The 19,291-nt window shown below is 35.5% G+C and overlaps 1 protein-coding gene across 2 annotated transcripts; it reads right to left on the bottom strand.

Annotated features, from left to right (window-relative positions):
• Window positions 1-3,642: 3,642 nt before the first annotated feature.
• Window positions 3,643-4,933, bottom strand: LOC145059116 (cyclin-dependent kinases regulatory subunit 1). 2 transcript variants are annotated; one of them, XM_079006975.1, is made up of 4 exons: window positions 4,803-4,933; window positions 4,594-4,678; window positions 4,422-4,482; window positions 3,643-3,982 (listed from the first exon to the last, which is right to left on the bottom strand). In XM_079006975.1, the coding sequence occupies exons 2-4, from the start codon at window positions 4,644-4,646 to the stop codon at window positions 3,851-3,853; spliced, it is 246 nt and encodes an 81-aa protein (XP_078863101.1). In that variant the 5' UTR covers window positions 4,647-4,678; window positions 4,803-4,933; the 3' UTR covers window positions 3,643-3,850. The 2 variants fall into 2 exon arrangements, with proteins under 2 accessions (XP_078863101.1, XP_078863100.1); XM_079006974.1 differs by lacking the exon at window positions 4,803-4,933 and having other exon boundaries at window positions 4,594-4,793.
• Window positions 4,934-19,291: the final 14,358 nt, after the last annotated feature.

Genomic DNA, 19,291 nt, shown 5'->3' with positions numbered 1-19,291 from the left:
AGTATAAACATTTTTATTATATTAAATGCGATTTTGAGTTCCATAAAAAATGACTATGAACACTGGATTTAGTTGTATTTTTTTTTTAAATTTTGTGTATTGTAATATATATATATATATATATATATATATATATATATATATATATATATATATATATATATATATATATATATACTAGAATGCATGAATTTGTTTATAAAATCAAATGTAAAGTAACTTAAAAAGTAGAACTTACTTAGTTTGACGAATTCATGTTGAAAATTAAGTCTGAAAATATAGATAGATCATGCTTCAGATTTACGAATTCCAAAAGGCACACACACACACACACACACACACACACACACACACACATATATATATATATATATATATATATATATATATATATATATATATATATATATATGGGAAAATGACATAAAAGCCCTTAAGTTTTCACAAAAATATCGGTTTTACCCTTGGATGTGTTTTATATCCAGTAAAGCCCGAAGTTTTGTTTAATTTGTTCATTTTTACCCTTATAGCCGGTTACCTAATGCCAGTAAAGCCCTTGAATTTTCAAAAATGTTCAGATCTACCCTTAAGTTTTTCAAAAATGTTCGGATTTACCATTACATTGATTGATTGATTGTTGTTGTTGTTGTTGTTGTTGTTGTTGTTGTTGTTGTTATTATTATTATTATTATTATATTTTTAATTATATAAAAATATTTTATACATACATTTTTAAATGTATAAAAATATTTTATACACACATTTTTAAATGTATAAAAATATTTGTACTAATATAAATATATTTTTAAAAATATATGTACTTGTATTTAGTATTTATATACATTTGAAAACCCAAAATCTTCATCTATAATTGTTGAATCGAACAGAAAAAGCTTGATAAAATAAAAAATGTCGTCGATGACTAATTTTGCAAAAACAAATGCTTCATATCAATATAAAAATGATACATTTCGTGATCTTTTTTTGTGAACTTACAACAAACATAAATGAAGTTTACACTCGTATTTGACATTTCGTTATCAATTTTTGAGATAAAAATAGTTAATGAATGATTTTAAGTTGATAATACTTAATTTTTACAGTGATCAAATGTTTGAGGGTTTTTTTTTAATTATATTATGTATTTTCCATTTACAAGTGTTATTTGTTGATCATTTATTGTTATGTACTCACTATTAAACTAATATAGTTGAATAATAGAGATTTTTTCAAATTTTATACTAAATCTTATCTGTAATCGAGTGTTTTTATTGAGGTTTTATAATTACGAGGGTTTTATAATTGTTATGTTTTGTTTTTAATTAACGAATATTTATTTTGCTTATCTATTTAGTATGATGTTTGATGATAAATAGATATTTATACTTGGTAATATGTACAAATACATATAATTATATCTTTTATATAATATAAACCATATAAATATGCATTTTTATATTTATATATATATATATATATATAATATATTTTTATATGAAATAAATATATATTTATACTTATACCTACTAAATACAAATAAATACATATTTAAAAATGTGTGTATAAAATATTTTTATACATTTAAAAATATAATAATAATAATAACAATAATAATAATAATAATAATAATAATAATAATATGTATTAAAAACGTATGAAAATTTTTTATTCATTTAAAAATGTATGTAAAAAATATTTTTATACAATTAAAAATGTATTAATAATAATAATGATAATAATAATAATAATGATAATAATAATAACAATCAAGATAAAGGTAAATCCGAACATTTTTGAAAAACTAAATGGTAAATCCGAACATTTTTGAAAATTTAAGGGCTTTACTAGCATTAGGTAACCTAGGTAACCGGTAGGTTACCAGGAAACCGGTTACAAGGGTAAAAATGAACAAATTAAACAAAACTTCGGGCTTTACTGGACATAAAACACGTCCAAGGGTAAAACTGATATTTTTGTGAAAACTTAAAGGCTTTTATGTCATTTTCCCTATATATATATATATATATATATATATATATATATATATATATATATATATATATATATCCTACAATATTAGGCTTTGGCTGATTCTCTTGGTCTGGAATGACCCATTCCGGGCCAAGTGGTTAGTTAAAAAAAAATTGCTATTATTAGTGAAATACTATTAAAAAGTGGTTAGATTACTCAATTTCCCAAAAACAAATAGTATATGCATTATTTATTTTTCCAAGTAATCTTCAAGGTTATTTAACAAAGGGAAAATGACTTAGGGGGTAACTACCTCTTACCTGTGTTCATATATTGGCAACTTCTTCTTTTTTGTACATAATAAAACAACTAACTTGTTTTAACTGTTTAAATTACACCAATATTACCAGCTAATACCTGTTTTAACCGGTAACTCAAAGGGAAAATGACTTAGGAGGGTAACTACCTCTTATCCGTGTTCACATATTGGCAACTTCTTATTTTTTGTACATAAGAAAACAACTAACTTGTTTTAACTGTGTGACATCTCAAAAATCATGACCAAAAATTTCGTTTTTAATTTAATACTAAAACCATAATCGTCAAACCATTAATTTAATACTCCGGCATCGGGCCCCACCTGGCATCGAGCCCCGCTCGGTATACAGATCTGTCTCCGGGCCCTGCCCGCTAAACACATACAATCATATAACATGCTACCACATAAAGAAACATATTTTACTGTATCTTTGTCCTAAGAAACATACTCTGCTAATAATGAGATACGGAACATCGTCCGTACTCAACTAGTGATGAGATACGGGACCTCGCCCGGACTCACCTCCCTACCAGGCACTTACAAGTATCACACACACAACAAGTATAATCTAACATGCAAACATTCCTCGGGCACCCGCCCAACATCGGACCTTGGTCTGGAATAACATACTAGCATACAATGTCTAGGGCTAACCCGCGGGTCTTCATACTCATAGACTACATGGGCTGGCATTGTGGCCTTAGACCCATTTACACAGTGAGGAGACTCACCATGCACTGCTGAAGCCCTAGCTGGAACTAAGTGAGTACAAACGAAGTTCTGTATCTCATTATTAGTAGAGTATATTTCTTAGGACAAAGATACAGTAGAGTATGTTTCTTTATGTGTTAGCATGTTATATGATTGTATGTGTTTATCGGGCGGAGCCTAAGAGAGACAGATCTGTATACCGAGCGAGGCTCAATGCCAGGTGGGGCTCGATGCCGGAATATTAAATTATTGGTTTGACAATTATGGTTTTAATATTAAATTAAAAACGAAATTTTTGGTCATGATATTTGGAATGTTACACAGTTAAAACAAGTTAGTTGCTTTCTTATGTACAAAAAATAAGAAATTACCAATATGTGAACACAGATAAGAGGTTGTTACCCTCCTAAGTCATTTTCCCTTTGAGTTACCGATTAAAACAGGTATTAGCAGGTAATATTTGTGTAATTTAAACAATTAAAACAAGTTAGTTGCTTTATTATGTACAAAAAAGAAATTGTCAATATATAAACACATATAAAAGGTAGTTAACCTCCTATATCATTTTCCCTTTAACAAATAACCAAGTACCTTTCACCAAAGTTTAAGGGACAATGATAACTATTGGGGGCTCGGGGCTATTCACCAAAGGTTAACTTCATGCCAATTTCACCATTTTAAAGAAAATTAAAAGTTGATCCCGTTACAATACATTGGCCAATGTCATCCTAATGGTATTTTAAACCAAACCATCGAAATTTAAAAAAGAAAAACGTTTCTGGAATACAAATATCACCCTTAAAATATGACAATCGAATCCAAATAAAATTTTAGTATATATTAAAAATATTAAGCTTGGGCTTCTTGATTCTGCTGGAAATTAAGAGGCCTCCTGAAGAGCATGATGTGTGGCTCTGGTCGATGAACTGCATAGTGCACCCATCCTCGACTCTGTTGCACTCCTATTGCACGCCACTCACCCTATAAATTCATACAAAACCACAAAAAAAAACATTAAAAGATTGTTCAATGTTCATCTCCATATGCAAGTTGGATTTCTGATCACTAAGACACAACTAATGTTTTTATTGCTTCTGGTTGTTGCTTGAATTCCACTATATCATTAATTCGCAATAGAGTAAATTCTCGAATATCATGAAGGAGAATTCATCTACGATGTACAGATTAGCATGAATGTTGATGAACTTATCTAATACATATCTTAAAATGAAGTAGAGCATTCATAAATCTATTGGAATGATATGTCATATGTGTTCAGATCCTACTGCTTTAACTATTTTGTAAAAGATTCCTCACTCGATTAAAGTATGTATAAAATGATTGACGAAAAACCTAATTGGTTAAAACATGATTCGAATTAAATTCAAACATATATGAGCAAGGATAAGTGATAACATACTTCAGCAAGAAGACGATTCTTCGGAAGAAGCTTTGCAACCTCCGGAGGAAGAACCACATGCCTGAAAAATGAAAATTACGTATATAAATTTCTTCGGATAACCGTCAAAATCGTAACAGTAGATCTTGCAGAAGAGATATAGAAACTGAAAAAGGGAGTAAACAGTATTTACCTATACTCGAAGGTATCATCAAAGTATTTCTCGGAGTACTGGATCTGACCCATTATCGCTTCGATTTCTCAGATTCGACAAAATCCTGGTGAAAGTAAGATATTGGTGAGATAGAATCGGAAGGGGATCTGTTTATATGAATCGAAGCGTAAGAGAATTAGAGAATTCGAGTAATAAATTGAAACAATTTGGCGAGAACCCTAGTGTACCTTTGAGGAAGGATAGTGGTTATGGTGTGGTGACGCAGAGCGAATATAGAAAGCAAAAGGATGGTCGGGTGGGGCACGACCAATCCAATAAAAATATGAATAAAGTATTTGGAAATTTTGAATTTGGAAATCTCCCGCCTAAGTTAAGTATGTATGATCAAGAGATTATCCATTACTAAAGTTTTGACTAATTTTCAGAGTTATTTAGTAAAATAATCGTTCCTTATATGTTATACACATGTTTTTGGTCCTAACTAACATTTTGTGCACGAATTATTATCGCGGCTCATAAATAGAAGACAATATGTCTCCACATATAAAAAGGCATTCATGTATATATTATGTTGTTCATGCTAAAACGGTCAAGATCAAAGTAACTTTTTGTGCCACATGATCATCATTTCAAGAATATAGAGTAAATTACACGAATGGTCCCTATGGTTTGAGGTAATTTGCGCGCTTGGTCCCTAACTTATTTTTTTAACTCGGAAAGTCCCTAACGTTTGTTTTTGTTACGCGTTTGGTCCTTACTGTTTGTTTTTGTTACGCGATTGGTCCCTGTCTTATCTAAAAAAACTATTATTTAAATAGAAAAAAATTGTAGGATAGGTAGGGTAAAATGAGGGGGTTGGGGTTGGGGTGTGTTTATTTAAATATTTTAAAAATTCAAGGTCAAAATAGTTTTTTTAGATAAGATAGAGACCAAACGTGTAACAAAAACAAACAGTAGGGACCTTCCAAGTTAAAAAAATAAGTTAGGGACCAAACGCGCAAATTACCCTAAACCATAGGGACCATTCGTGTAATTTACTCAAGAATATATATTGTGATGCAAGTAAGTGGTCGGTAATTCTTTATTGTTAGTACTTTTAACAATAAACAATGGTTCAATAACCTATTTGCAGGTATGTTTTGGCATTTTATGTGATTTCGTATCGCTGTTAAATATGCTTATATAAGCCTACCTTAACAATGTTCTAACTAAAAATAAAGTAGTGTTTATAAAAATTTAATATGTAAACAATGAACATGCTTGCAAGTTTTTACACAGGATTACAACTGTGTGTTTATCATATTGGTATGTGAATGAGTAACATGCTCGATGAGTGTTTTAAATGATTCGTGTCGTGAAGGTTACATATGTGTGAGTGTGAAATTGTATCTTCATGAATGTTTCAATATCAAGCCATATATTCTAAAATAAAAATTCAATCGGAGTTAGGGTTATTATCATACCCTATTAACCATCAAGGGAAATGTGCAACTTTTTGAAGAAATAAGAGAGAAGTTGTATCTTTCTCTTGCTCGTACAACCCGTTTTATGAGTTCATGTTCCAGGGCATGATATGCACATTTCTTAGATTTTGTGTGACCATGTTAATGGTGAGTTGTTGTTTCATGTTGTAGGATATGAGATGCGTTTTGGGTGTGAAGAGTTTTTCCTTACCTTTGGGGGGAGTATTGCATTTGTTGATGAGGATGTGGTTTACCGACACATCAATTAGAGATAATAAAACACATCGAGGTTGTCAAGCATATTTTATAAAAAAAATCTTATTTACAGTAAACAAAAGTGATTTTGAAATAACTATGTAACACCCCGTTTATTTATTAGATAAATAAATAAATTAACGAGCTAATAGAAGCCCTAAAATAAATAATTATATATATATATATATATATATATATATATATATATATCAAATGATGGTCTCGTAGAGCTAACTGTCATACTTCAAGATATTGGGGGTTAAAAGTGTAAAATCTGGACTTAATTTGTAAGTAATAATGAGGTCGGGGACTAAAATGTAACTTCTGGGACTTCAATTGATATGAATCTTGGATGCTAGGGACTGACTGGTAAATTTTGGACTTGTGTTGAAAGGAATTTTGTAGAGCAGGGGCTGTAGTGTAAATATTGGACTTTATCTGAATTAAATTATGAAGTCAGGAGCCAAACTTGTAAAAATGTGTCAAACTTTCATATGGATCGGGACTTAAGCCGCTTCTTTCCCTCTCCCCCTTCATTTTGAACGCAACCATTCCCAAACCCTAACCCTAGACATCTATAGCAGCCGTCATCCTTATACCTCCCTCCAGCCGCTGCCGTTCGCCACCCTTTCCATCCCGACCAACCAAGACCGTCGACGACACCCTCTTTGGTCGGGGATACCGAAGACCAACGGAGAATCAGCCGATCCAGGAGCGATTACCATCGGGGTCATTCTTCCGGGGGAGGTGCGACCACCACAGTGAAGAAAAAGGTTGAGAATGAGGGAATCATTTTCAGCCAATCATTTAATTATCCTCTAAACATAAAGGACACGGTGGCAAACTTGTAAATATGATATAATAGCCTTCAATCACAAATACGTAAGTGTAGAGAATTAGATAACAGTTGAAATTTATTCTAATCGATCATTTATCATCCAAATTTCTCCTCCAACCTTCAACAATCATCCAGATTTCTTCAATTAAATCATTGATCAACGTCATCCTGTGTTAATCAATCATCGATCTTCGTCAATAACACATTTATCAACACCATTCAACAGTTGATAACGAAAATTCGTTTTTTGCTCTTTCAATCCAACCTTCAATTCTGCTTGAATACGAACATATCTTCAACATCTACAATAAATTATACTCTCAGCATCATTAGAACAACATCATCGATAATCAACAAAAAATTCAATTCGTATCATTCATTCAACATCAATCATCAAATAAAACATCAAAATTAAGGTTAGAAAAAGATCAAATCATTTTTTGTTTGAAAATTTTCATATATTTCTCTACCAATCTACTATTTTGTAAGATTTAAATAGTTAAAGTATCATATTTATCACATTTTTAAAAAAGTTAACTTGTATGCACTCCAACTGTTTGATGAAATGCATAAACTAAATTATCACGTTATATTCACATATGAATATGTTTTCTCACCTGAATCAATATGTGATTATTAAAACACAAAACAAATATGCAAGCCTGTATGTTATTCATATATGAATAACATATAAAAATTATATATATTTCTGAAAACACCTTGTAATATTCATATATGAATATACTGTGCAATATTCACATATGAATATATCAACTATTATTCATAAGTGGAAATACGATCTAATATTCTAAAGTGAATATACTATGTACTATTCTCATGTGATATACTATGTAATATTATATAATATTCACATATGAAAATATCATATAATATTCATAAGTAAATATACCATCTAACATTTACAAGTGAATATACTATGTAATATTCACAAGTGAATGCATCGTCTAATATTTAAATATGAATATACTATGTTTATTATATGCTATATTCACATATGAATGATACTAATTTGTAAAAAAAATTAATCATACTTTTTATTCATAAGTGAATAACGATGTATTGTAGTAAGGAGCGTATTCGTTTTTATTCACTTATGATATATATGTCTATTTATAGAGAATAAAAAATTATGAATTTTGATATATTTAAAATTATTTTTCGATAAAAATAATTCCTTAAAAAATAAAAAAATAAAGATTAGCATAGTTTAAGGAAACATGTTTTGTTGGAAAACACATGTGCATTATTTTCCCATTTCTGCCGGTACGTTGGAGGCTTTTGCAGCAAAAATAAATGATTGGCTGAGAATGATTCCTCTATTCTCAACCTTTTTTATTTTTTCAATTGAACTTACCTATATATATATATATATATATATATATATATATATATATATATATATATATATATTATGCACACTAGTATGTCTTGGAATAGACAAAATGGGAACCTACTTAGCAAGGGTAACTGCTTAAATGGAAATAAGAATGGAGAAGTTAGATTAAGAACACTTAATAATTTCATCATCTTTACGGATGCATTGTCCAAATTCCTAAGCCCTGCAAACAAAATTGAACATTTCCTTTGTCTCTCTTGAAGTAATGTATTGTGAAGATCCGTTCACTTAACGGAGGATAGAAGAAAAATATGAGACATCATGAAATTAGATATTTTTAACAATCACCATAACATACAACCGTAGTTATTAAATAGGGGAAATGACACAAATGTCCTACGATGTTTCTAAGGTTGATCAATTTAGTCCCAAAAATAATTTTGTTGTTTTATGAGAGAACAGACTCATTTTTTTCTGGTCGATTACGTCTTTTTTCAAGTTTTGAAGGGGTAAGACGGTTACCCCTATTCCAGCTCATATATTGTGCTCCGTGTGTATTGCCTCTCATCTCAACCTAGAAAAGTTCTTCTTGGAGCTTGGGCACCTCACTAAATCGTTATCACATCTTAGTGGTCTTTTATTGATCTTAATGGATGTCTGTTTATCTTAATCATTGTTTGTTGGACTAGATGTCCGGGCCTCTAAACGGGTTTTGGATGTGGATCATTACCTTGATTATGACATTAGATCGTTGGGGGCCTAGAGGGAGGGGATTTGCTTTGATGATAAAGAATTAGGGTTGGAAATCTTAAAGCATAAGCATTTCATATCTTGATACATAAATTTTGGTTTGATTTTAACTTGATTATTTAATTTCATTCAAAAGTTTAACTTCGGATTTAGTCACTGGAATTCTCAAGCCCAACGTTACTATTTTAACATGTATTCAGAGTAGAAAATAGATGCTTGGCTTAGTGGATTTTAGAAGGTCATGTTACTTAGTGATTATTCCTTGTTTTTTGTTTTAATATAATTGTATATTCTCGTATATTAAAAATATTCAACTTGGATGAGCTTTTGGGACCTAATTTATGCAACAATTATTTTTAAAATATCAAATGTTATTAAAAGATAACGTACTTAACCCTACCTCGTATTTGTAACTTATAAACATGTGATACATACTTGCTCTAGAGGGTAGGGAGCAGTATCTTGGAGTTACTAGGATGTGACAACCCAAAAATTTCCGTTAGTTTTAACGTCGAAATTAATTACGTCAAAAATTAGCCAAATTTATCCCGAAAATATTTTTGACCGGATTTAAACCCGTTGGAATATTTTAAATAATATTCGTCAAGCGAACCAAAATTAAGGCGGTATAATTTTAAAATTTGTCGTGATAAACGATAGTCGTGAAAAACCCCGTTCGCGGTTGGTGTCAGGTGAACCCCCAACCAGGCCATAAACTCCACCCTATATAAGGGTTGAGTGGTTTTCATTCCTACCTTTTTCTCACCTTAGACATTTTCTCTCTCTACTTTCTCTCTCTACAAACCGGGTTTTGGTCAAAAATCGCCCCTTAGAGCTTCAAATCGGTAAGTTAACCTCCCTAGCTTGTTGTTTATCTCATCTAGCTTGCAAATTCGTGGCTTAAACATCCAAAAACCCCAAGAACAAGAGTTTACGGTCTTGGGAGCATCCCGAAACCGTAAACCCCTTGGAAGAGGGTTTTGGTGCCCAAAAACCCTTCCAAACCACTCCTAGAGCTTAGATACGACTTGTGGACTTGCACACACGAACTTAGAACACCAAAACCTTGCATTTTGGGGAGTAAACATGATTTTACGGTCTAAGAGCATCCTTAGACCGTAAACCCATCTTCAAGGGCCATAAACCCCTTTTTGAGTGTTAAACTACACCTTAAACACCTCCAAAGGCTTCCATGAGTGCCTAGAGCCTTGTAATCCTTCGTTTGATGCACCAAAAACATGATTCATGGACTAACATTAGTTTACTACTGTAAACTCATGTGTTTAAGGTAGTAAACTCCCCAAAGAACACCTCCTTAGACCGTAAACACCTTTCCAAGGTGTTTAAGTGCCTTTAACACCTTCCTATGCTCATATAAGTGACTAGAAACTTGCGTGCATGAGTTAGAGCCACCAAACAACAAATGAAATGGACAAACATGAGTTTACGACTGTAAACTCATGTGTTTATGGTCGTAAACTCCCAAGGGAGTGGTCCAAGGACCGTAAACTCCAAAAGGTGTCCATTTCAAGTCCTAATCATTTCTTTAGCCCTTGATTCGACTCTAGCATGATTCTATGAGTGAGATAAGACCTTTAAACATCCCATGACACCACTACCATGAGTTTACGGCCGTAAACTCGTGGGGGAAATGGTCTTGAAACCGTAAACACTCATAAGGGCCATCATTTGAAGAGTAAACTCCAATGTGAGTCCATACACACCTTATATGCAACCCTCGGTACTCTTAGCACTTGTAGCAAAGTGTTTTTATATAGTGGGACTTCATTTCTTGCTTAATTAGCTATTAAATGACTAATTAGATACTTAAATGTATCATTACATGTTAAATAGGATTCGCGTGTGTGGTCAAGTCCTCACTTGACACTTAGCATCGTATACCGGCACCTTCGTCCGATCCACTTACAACAGGTGAGTTCATACCCATGAATTAACCTTTTAAACGTTTTTACATGCTTTTATAGGGGGGGAATACAAGTTAAAACATGCTAGTTATCATATCAATCATATGTGATTGATAACCTGCATGCACAAGGATTTATTACACTGTCAGCTGTTTTACCAAGTATGGTACTATAAATGGTTTTCCAAAACGTCTTTACTTGTTTAAATCTTTTCTCAAATTGACTCTCGCGCTGTATGTTTTACTTCAAAACCAGTTACAACAGTATTTGAAACAAAGGTTTTCCTTTACTTATATTGTATTATCAAAGTTATATTCAAAACTTGTTTATGAAAGATTTTCAAGGATTTCTAAAGGTCTTCAAACTTATTTTACAAAAGGATACCAAGTCATGATTTTCTTAAGTGTAAAGGTTTTCCAAATTTTTCATCAAAGTTTTCTTCCATGCTTCTATGCTTATACTTCGTTAAATGCTACTACTTCGTTAAGTAATTCTACTTCGTTAAACGCTTTTACTTCGTTAAGTACTTATACTTCGTTAAATGCTACTACTTCGTTAAGTACTTCTACTTCGTTAAACGCTTCTACTTCGTTAACTACTTCTACTTCGTTAAATGCTACTACTTCGTTAAGTGCTTCTACTTCGCTAAACGCTTCTACTTCGTTAAATGCATGCCTGTACTTGTATAGTTATATAAATAATGTTTAAAGGACTTAGGAAGGCTAGTTCGCCCTATTTCCTTTTCCTCGTTTGGATGTGGTCTGGTGGGATAGGATATCCGTCCGAAGGTCGTTTAATCATTAATTATATATCATGTATACATGTATAGACATAAAGGTTTACATCGATTAGTTCATCTCCCCTTGGGTAGCAAGGGCATCCTCCCACTCGTCACTCATAGATCAGAGACACTATTAACTATTATAGGAATAGTTAGGAAGCTCTATTCACTCTTTCTAGCACGAGAATTCCAAAGGAGTTAGTTCAGTTGTGAGTCTCTATCGTTAGTCCAACACTTACATCAGAATTCACTATACGAGATGCATCTTCAAGACACGGATCTCCCCGTTGTCGAGTTGGTAACCAGAGTCTCCTGTAGGGAGAGCGGGCATTGTGTGTATAGATCTATACGGGATTGACACCCCCGCACCCTGAATGCTAGCTACAGTCCACGGCCTACCAAGCCAAGGGGTGACAAATGTCAGATTCATTCCGACGCTTGCAGGGCGTCAAGTACTCTAGTGTCAATCAGTATGGTTACGAGTAGCTCCATGTTTACCTTATAATTCATGGCCTTAAGGTAACGAGAATTAACACTGTATTTCTGAAACAACACTCTTAGGATCACTCTTTGTTTTAGACCTTACTAGCTGTATCTTTCATTTGATACTGTCCGGGGTCTGTGTTTCTTTGTTTTAGACCTTGCTAGTTGTATCCTTCATTTGATACTATCTGGGGTCTGTGTTTCTTTGTTTTAAACCTTGCTAGCTGTATCTTTCATTTGATACTGTTCGGGGTCTGTGTTTCTTTGTTTTAGACCTTTGCTAGCTGTATCTTTCATTTGATACTGTCTGGGGTCTGTGTTTCTTTGTTTTAGACCTTGCTAGCCGTATCGTACATTTGATACCGTCTGGGGTCTGTGTTTCCTTATGTTAGACTGAGCTAGGAGTATCATTCAGTCAATACTCTCCTGGAGTCTATGATTTCTTTTGTCTTAGTCAGCAGTATTTTCTGTTGAGGCATATGTTATTTTTCCCTAATGTTTATACTAGTGATATTCTCCTACTTCCTTTAAAATCAAATACCGTATTTTGGTAATGATAGTATTTCAGGGAAAATTTCTCTCTAAAAACATAACACTGTCGAGTCTTGGTAGAAGATTGCTTTTAATTAGAAAATATGGGATTTTCTGGAAAGGACTCTAATACACTGTAGACTCTAAACTACTACTTTTTATAAAGTTATTTTGAATAAAATGCTTACTTACACAAATGACACTAAATACTTATGAACTCACCAGCATTTATAAAAATACTGATACTTGCTTTCAAAATAACTTGTATTCTCAGGTCAGCATTAGATAGGTACATCCCAGGAGCTTTTGTGGAGACAGCCTAGTACCGAGCTGCACCTATATTATTACTTGTATTACTTCGATGTTGCTTTGAAATGTAACTTATGTAAAACTATTACTATTAATGCAATGGTTGTTGTACTTTGATTACTATACTGCACATGTTGTGATACTTGACATGACGTCATCCACCCCAGAACGTTTCCGCCGTTCCGGTTTTGGGGTGTGACACTAGAGGTACCTCTTTCCCATTTTACCATGACTCCCTCCTCTCAAATGACCAATTAAGAACAACCCTCATATAAGTTGCTTGGTTGATGTAATAAATTGTGTTATATTGATATTTTAAATGTATTGAAAATAGCTTGTTTGCCACTTATAGTGTTAAAAACATTCACAATTATCGACCTATGTTTTGCATAAAGCAACCGACACATCATTTTTAACCAACTTTAACCACTTAAATGCACTTTAATGGTAAATCTCTTTCAAAAATCCCCTATCCTAATAAATAAGTATCTATATTGCCACGTGGCTTCTCCTTACGCCCCTTTCCACCTTATTTTCCCGCCCGGTCTATTAAAGTGATATTTCGAAATTATCGTTCTGGCCTTTTATGTTCTTGAATTTCATATTTCATATTTCAATAAATCACGAAAAATCAGTAATCTATCTTGTAAATCTTCAATCAGCCTCAAATCTCGGTCATTTGGTTCGCTCTTATTTGGATTTCAAAATCCCTCCTTCACTCCCTTTCGGTTGCAAAATAAATAGAATCACCTTGTAAAATCATCCTCACATTTAAATCCCAAGATTCTCAATTCCGGAGGTGCAAGCTTCTTCTAATTCCTCCAAACACTAACTTTGTGCCTGTCTTTAACGATGTGTGTGTGTTTCCTGTATCATCCTCACATTCTAACTTATTGCAGTTTTGTAAAAGCTTATTTTTTGATTGTTTAAAACCCTAGGTTTGTGTATTCTGATTCAGAAAAACATGGGATCAGAGGGATATGTTCTTGGGAGATTTTTTATTGTCTCCTTCAGGCTTTAGTGTTCTATGGTTTATGTGTTTCAGCCAATTGTTTTCAAAATGTTTTTTTTTATATCGAGATATAGCTGGTCTCTATTTTAACTTTTTAATTTGACAATATCATCGAATGTTTGCAGAGATAAAATGAGGGAACATGATCCTAACCATCTAAGGAGGATGGGCAATCCTCCATGACACTTCACAATGGATTCATTGCTATAAATATACTATTGAAGGGTTAAGTCCTGTTGGTAGGGGTGCCAAAGTGATGTTCTACTTCAATTCATCCCCTACTGCATCTTCTTTACATTCTCCATATCTATTGTCCTCATCAAGAAGAAGACATCCTTGATATACACCTAAGGAAAAAAGTGAGCAGTTGCATACTAGATGTTTGGTGAAATGACTAAGTGAAGTTATCCTTCATGTTTTGCCCCTATCTCCAAACTAATAAAATCATGGTTGAAACATATCTCTACAGATTAGAAACCAAGATCTTTCCAAGGTAACTTTTACAATTTATGTATATTTTTATTTTTAATAAAGCGGTATGCGGTGATGATGGATTAGTGAGTTAATTTTTGTAAAAAAGAAAGTCATCACTTGGGTAGGTTAAAGTAAGATTTTGTAGATCAAATCGTCGCCCTCTCTTCTCTCTGTTAATCCTTGGAAGCTTCAAGGGGTATATTAGAGCTACAATGGTGAAACACATTTTCTGATCATCATCACTTCAAGTTTAGGTAATGTAAAACAATTATAAAAGATATTATCATTCATTGTAATATAAAAGACTTGATCTTGATTTAACTATTGTATCTATTGTGACTAAAATGCAGATGGCTATTGAAAGTGATGAGATTAAAACTTAATCTTGAAGATCGATTAGACCTTAAACAGGTAAAATAAAGATTAAACAGCAAGAACACGAAAACAATAAACAACTCAAGAATGAATCAAACGTGTCGAATGATTATAAAACAACCCTCAAAAGAGCTCGATCAAGAACATCAACTGTAGAGGGTTAAAAGGTTTACAAGAACGATGAAGAAAATCAAAGCTATCGTAATTCTCTCTATTGTATTCTAGATCGTTAACCTAATATGCATGCAAGCATATTCTTATATAGTAAACCTAACAGCTCACGGTTGGACAGGCCCAAACCGGAGTACAAAATAATTGGACTTTTAACCGAGCCCAATGACGCAATACTAAACGAATCTGCAACCCAACAATCTCCCCCTTTGCATCAATTGGAGCGAGATCTTCACTTTTTACTTGGGACAATAGCAGCGGCAGGTACCTTCTTCTTTACAGTCTGAAACAGACGAGAGATAAGAGCAAGTATCGTTTGTCTGAATCTGATGTACCATTGAATCATATCGTTGAAGTATTTGATATCATCCGCTGTGTTCTCTTTACACCGATGGATGATCGATAGCACATGCTCTAGAGAAGCAGTGGTATAAAGATGTTTATCCGCTAAGGCAAAGAGACATTTCTGTCTTTCTGCTCTAGTGAACATGATCGAATTACGCCTCGGGTCAATCTTGCCCATCTTCATCTGATTGAGATCACTGGCCGATCCAACAGGAGAGATCTTCAGTTTCTTCTTGAAGACTGTGGCTATCTCCTGATCCATCAAGGCGACCTCCATGATGTAACAAACTATCATCCTTTTGAGATGGTCTATAATCGGACCATATTCAGCTTCATTCGTCAAAAGGATGTTATGCAGAACGATCCAATCATGGGGGTTGAGGTTCGGTAGATCTGCTAAGGATATAAGATGTTCGGTTCTTGCAGACCCTCTGATCACCCTGAACCGAACGTTGATGAATCTCCCTTCGGTATATGGCTTCAAAACCCGAACATTAACGATCTTCTGAGCGCTCCATGTTTGGTACTGTGGTTGAGCAGCCTTCAGATAGAATTCGATTAACTCCCGATCAACCTCAGGATTAGGATGAGGGACTTCAAAAATGTTGGAGAAGGCGTGGAAGATAAACGCCTTTCGGGTCAAGGGCATATCAAACTGCGAATCGACAGAATTGTAGCAGTCGAAGGAGATCACCGGTTCGAGCCATAGGATGCTTGGAGTATCGATAGCCTCCTTTATCATTCTCTCTCTCGAGTTCAAGCAGGGAAAAGAGTCTTCTTGCTCTCGAGGAGATCGTGAGCTTCTTTCTTCTTGCGTTCGGCTTCTTCAGCTTCTCGCGCCACACGAATGTTGTCATTTTCAACATTGTGACTATTTTTGCGTTTCAGCAAGTCAGCAATGGTTTCTTTATCATCTTCATCTTCTTCCTCAGCTATCTTCTTTCCTTTATCCTTCACACCCGAACCCGAAGTTTGACCAGTAGGAGGAGGTTCGGTTGTGTGAGCAGCTTTTGAGGAAAGAGGTGGTTTCGATCCAGACTTCACTTCTCCCCCTTGTTTCGGAGTGGACACGAAACTAGGTAGCCCTTCAATTTTGCTGAGAAGGTCCAGGGCAGGAGCAAGTTTTTCAGCAAGGGTTCGCCTCACCGAATGATTGAGAATCGGATCGTGTGCTTCCAGGATGTTGGATAGGGCAGAGTGTACATCCGAAACACATGTTTTGATAACCTCCCGTTCGGATCGAAGAGCTTCAATCTGTTGCTGAGAATTGGAAAGCTGAGCGCTCTTCACCTTGAGGGCGGTGGTTTTACTAGCAAGAACGTCCATTAACGAGTTTTCGGCAGCAAGATCCTCTTGAAGTTTAGAGAGACGCTCGTCAATGGAGGCACGAAGGGCCGAGTTGTCGTCGCTGATGGATTGGCGAAGGGTAGTGAACGACTTCAACTCCGTTGAGACGAACGTGGCCAATTGTTGAACGATTGGTTCCAACATTGTCTTTGTTGCATCTGCGCTCTCCTGTAAGGACTTTAACAGGGAAGAGGCTTCAGAGAATAGTTTATCGACTTTTGCGGTCGCTGCCTCACAAGCTTTTGTGGAGGCAACAATTGCTGCAGTGGCAGAGGCAACAGAATCATGTTGAGCCCTTGAAAAGGCATCAACGATCTTCTGAAGAGCGGCTTCAGAGAGAGAGGATTGTGAGTTGGAGGATGAAGCAATAAGCAGATCAACCTTCTCATGCAGCTCCTTAAGATGTTTCTTTGTTACTGGAGCTTCCTCATCGTCGTCGCTTTGGACCTGAAACGGACTAAAGTAGACCGAATCGAAGGTCATATTTTCCCCTCCAAGGAAAGGGTTATCTCCATCAGAGGCATGATCTGGAGATGTTGGGGGTGGTGAAGCTGGGGGTGTTGTGGTATGTGTAGGTTCAGGTTGAGTGTTGGTGGGGGTAGTTTCGGGTGGTGGTTGAGTGTGGATAGGTTCGGTTGATGGTTGAGTTTCGGTTGTATGAGGAGGTTCGGTTACAGGTGGTGTTTCGGTTGCATCGGTATGAACCCCCGTATCAGATACGTTGGTTGTAACCTTTGCAGTTGTTGTTGTTGTTGTATCAGTGAAAATGGGTGGTGGTATAGGGAAAGAGGTTTTAGGAATGGTGGTAGAGGGGTTTATGGTGGGAATGGAAGTAGGGATTGTTTGAGTATGAGAGGGAATTGGTGAGACATGGATTTCCATGTCTGGGGTAGGTGATCGGGGTGGGGTGTTGCCTCTTGGAGGGGTTTCACCTCTTTGAGAGCCGTCCGAATCCGAACTCTCACCTTCTGATTCACTCGAAGAGGAAGCTATTATGAGCTTGCGCTTCGGTTGAGTCTTCCGCCTCTTCGGCTGCGGGGATTGTGCAACTTTGGTTGGTTTCCGCTTCCTGGGAGAAGGACCTTTAGCCCCTTTGGTCACTTGCTTCCCTTTATCTGCCTTTTTGCCTCTATGATCAGGCTTATCAGCCTCATGGATGGATTTGAGCATTTCCTGTGTGAGTGCCCTAGGTCCAGACGCCTTGAACTCCTTAATAGTCCTGATGATCATGTTGTCAGATGGAACATCGCCGTACATGGTCTCCGGAATTGAGCCAATGAAAGAGAACTTGGATGCATCTGAGACGATAATCTTCGTGGTATGAAAAGTACCGATCGAAGACATCGATGCACCGGCAGCAGTGGGGACATCGAACTTATCCATCGCCCACTTGGTGATGAGAGTCCAGAACCGTGCATACGACACCTCAGAATGTCGTGAAGAAGAAGAGAGGCTCTGGATGAGTTGTTGCCAGAGAACAACCCCATAGTCAAGATTGACACCGTTGTAGACGCCATACATGATCGACAAGAAGAGTCGACTGGAGCCGTCGGATCCTGAGCTCCGTTTAGATAAGCCCTTGAAGAGGACCGTGAACATGCCGTTCCACTGTGGCGACAAGCATGATTTTGTAAATTTCGCGACGGAGGTGAGCGTCTCCGTGTACCCCATATTGTAAAACATATTGTAGAGATGCCCAATCGGAATCGTCTCCGGATTAATCCTTGAAGGGTCAGCAGCAAACCCTAGCAATGCGCCAAATCGTTGCCTTGAAATGGAGGTCTTGTGATCAGAAACCTCGAAGAAAACCCTATCGACTGCTTTATCGTAATGTGCAGTCGCATACACCTGCGATAGGAGCTCCATGGGCACAGACTCAACCCTAGAAAGTGCAGGAGCGATTGGTGAGTACTTCAGGCACTCGATGATCGGAAACATGTAGGAATCGTACGCCTGAGGGGTTAGGTCAATCACTAAACACTGCTGAGGGCGAATGGGAAGGATGTGTGAGGTAGCATGGACTGAGGATGATTCTGCCATTGTTGAAGTTGGGAAGAAGAAGATGAACAGTAAAGGCTTTAGGGAATGTTTGCTCTCTTGGAAATTCGGATGCAGTAAAGAGGTAAATGGGAGAGGAGACTGCCTTTTATAGTGGGTGAAAGGAGAGAGAAAAATCTGTTCAAATCTTCGATCGAAATACGAAAGGGTTTCCCGGAATGATAGATGTGTGACAGTTAAGGCATGCGATGATCACGTAGGAGAGAGAGTGTCAGATTCCTTGTAACACGCCGCCCAACAAG

The sequence above is a fragment of the Lactuca serriola genome, chromosome 6 (genome assembly GCF_051521515.1).
Source record: "Lactuca serriola cultivar US96UC23 chromosome 6, Lser_US96UC23_V15, whole genome shotgun sequence".
Classification (NCBI taxonomy): domain Eukaryota; kingdom Viridiplantae; phylum Streptophyta; class Magnoliopsida; order Asterales; family Asteraceae; genus Lactuca; species Lactuca serriola.
Note: the sequence above shows the minus strand (reverse complement) of the source record. Positions and strands in the feature narration are given on the sequence as shown.

Excerpts from the sequence above, each read along its gene's own strand:
- LOC145059116 (XM_079006975.1), bottom strand. The coding sequence starts at position 4,646 with ATGGGTCAGATCCAGTACTCCGAGAAATACTTTGATGATACCTTCGAG. Across the intron at positions 4,483-4,593 it reads GATGATACCTTCGAGTATAG|GCATGTGGTTCTTCCTCCGG; the intron begins GTAAATACTGTT and ends TTCATTTTTCAG. Across the intron at positions 3,983-4,421 it reads AGAATCGTCTTCTTGCTGAA|GGTGAGTGGCGTGCAATAGG; the intron begins GTATGTTATCAC and ends ATGAATTTATAG.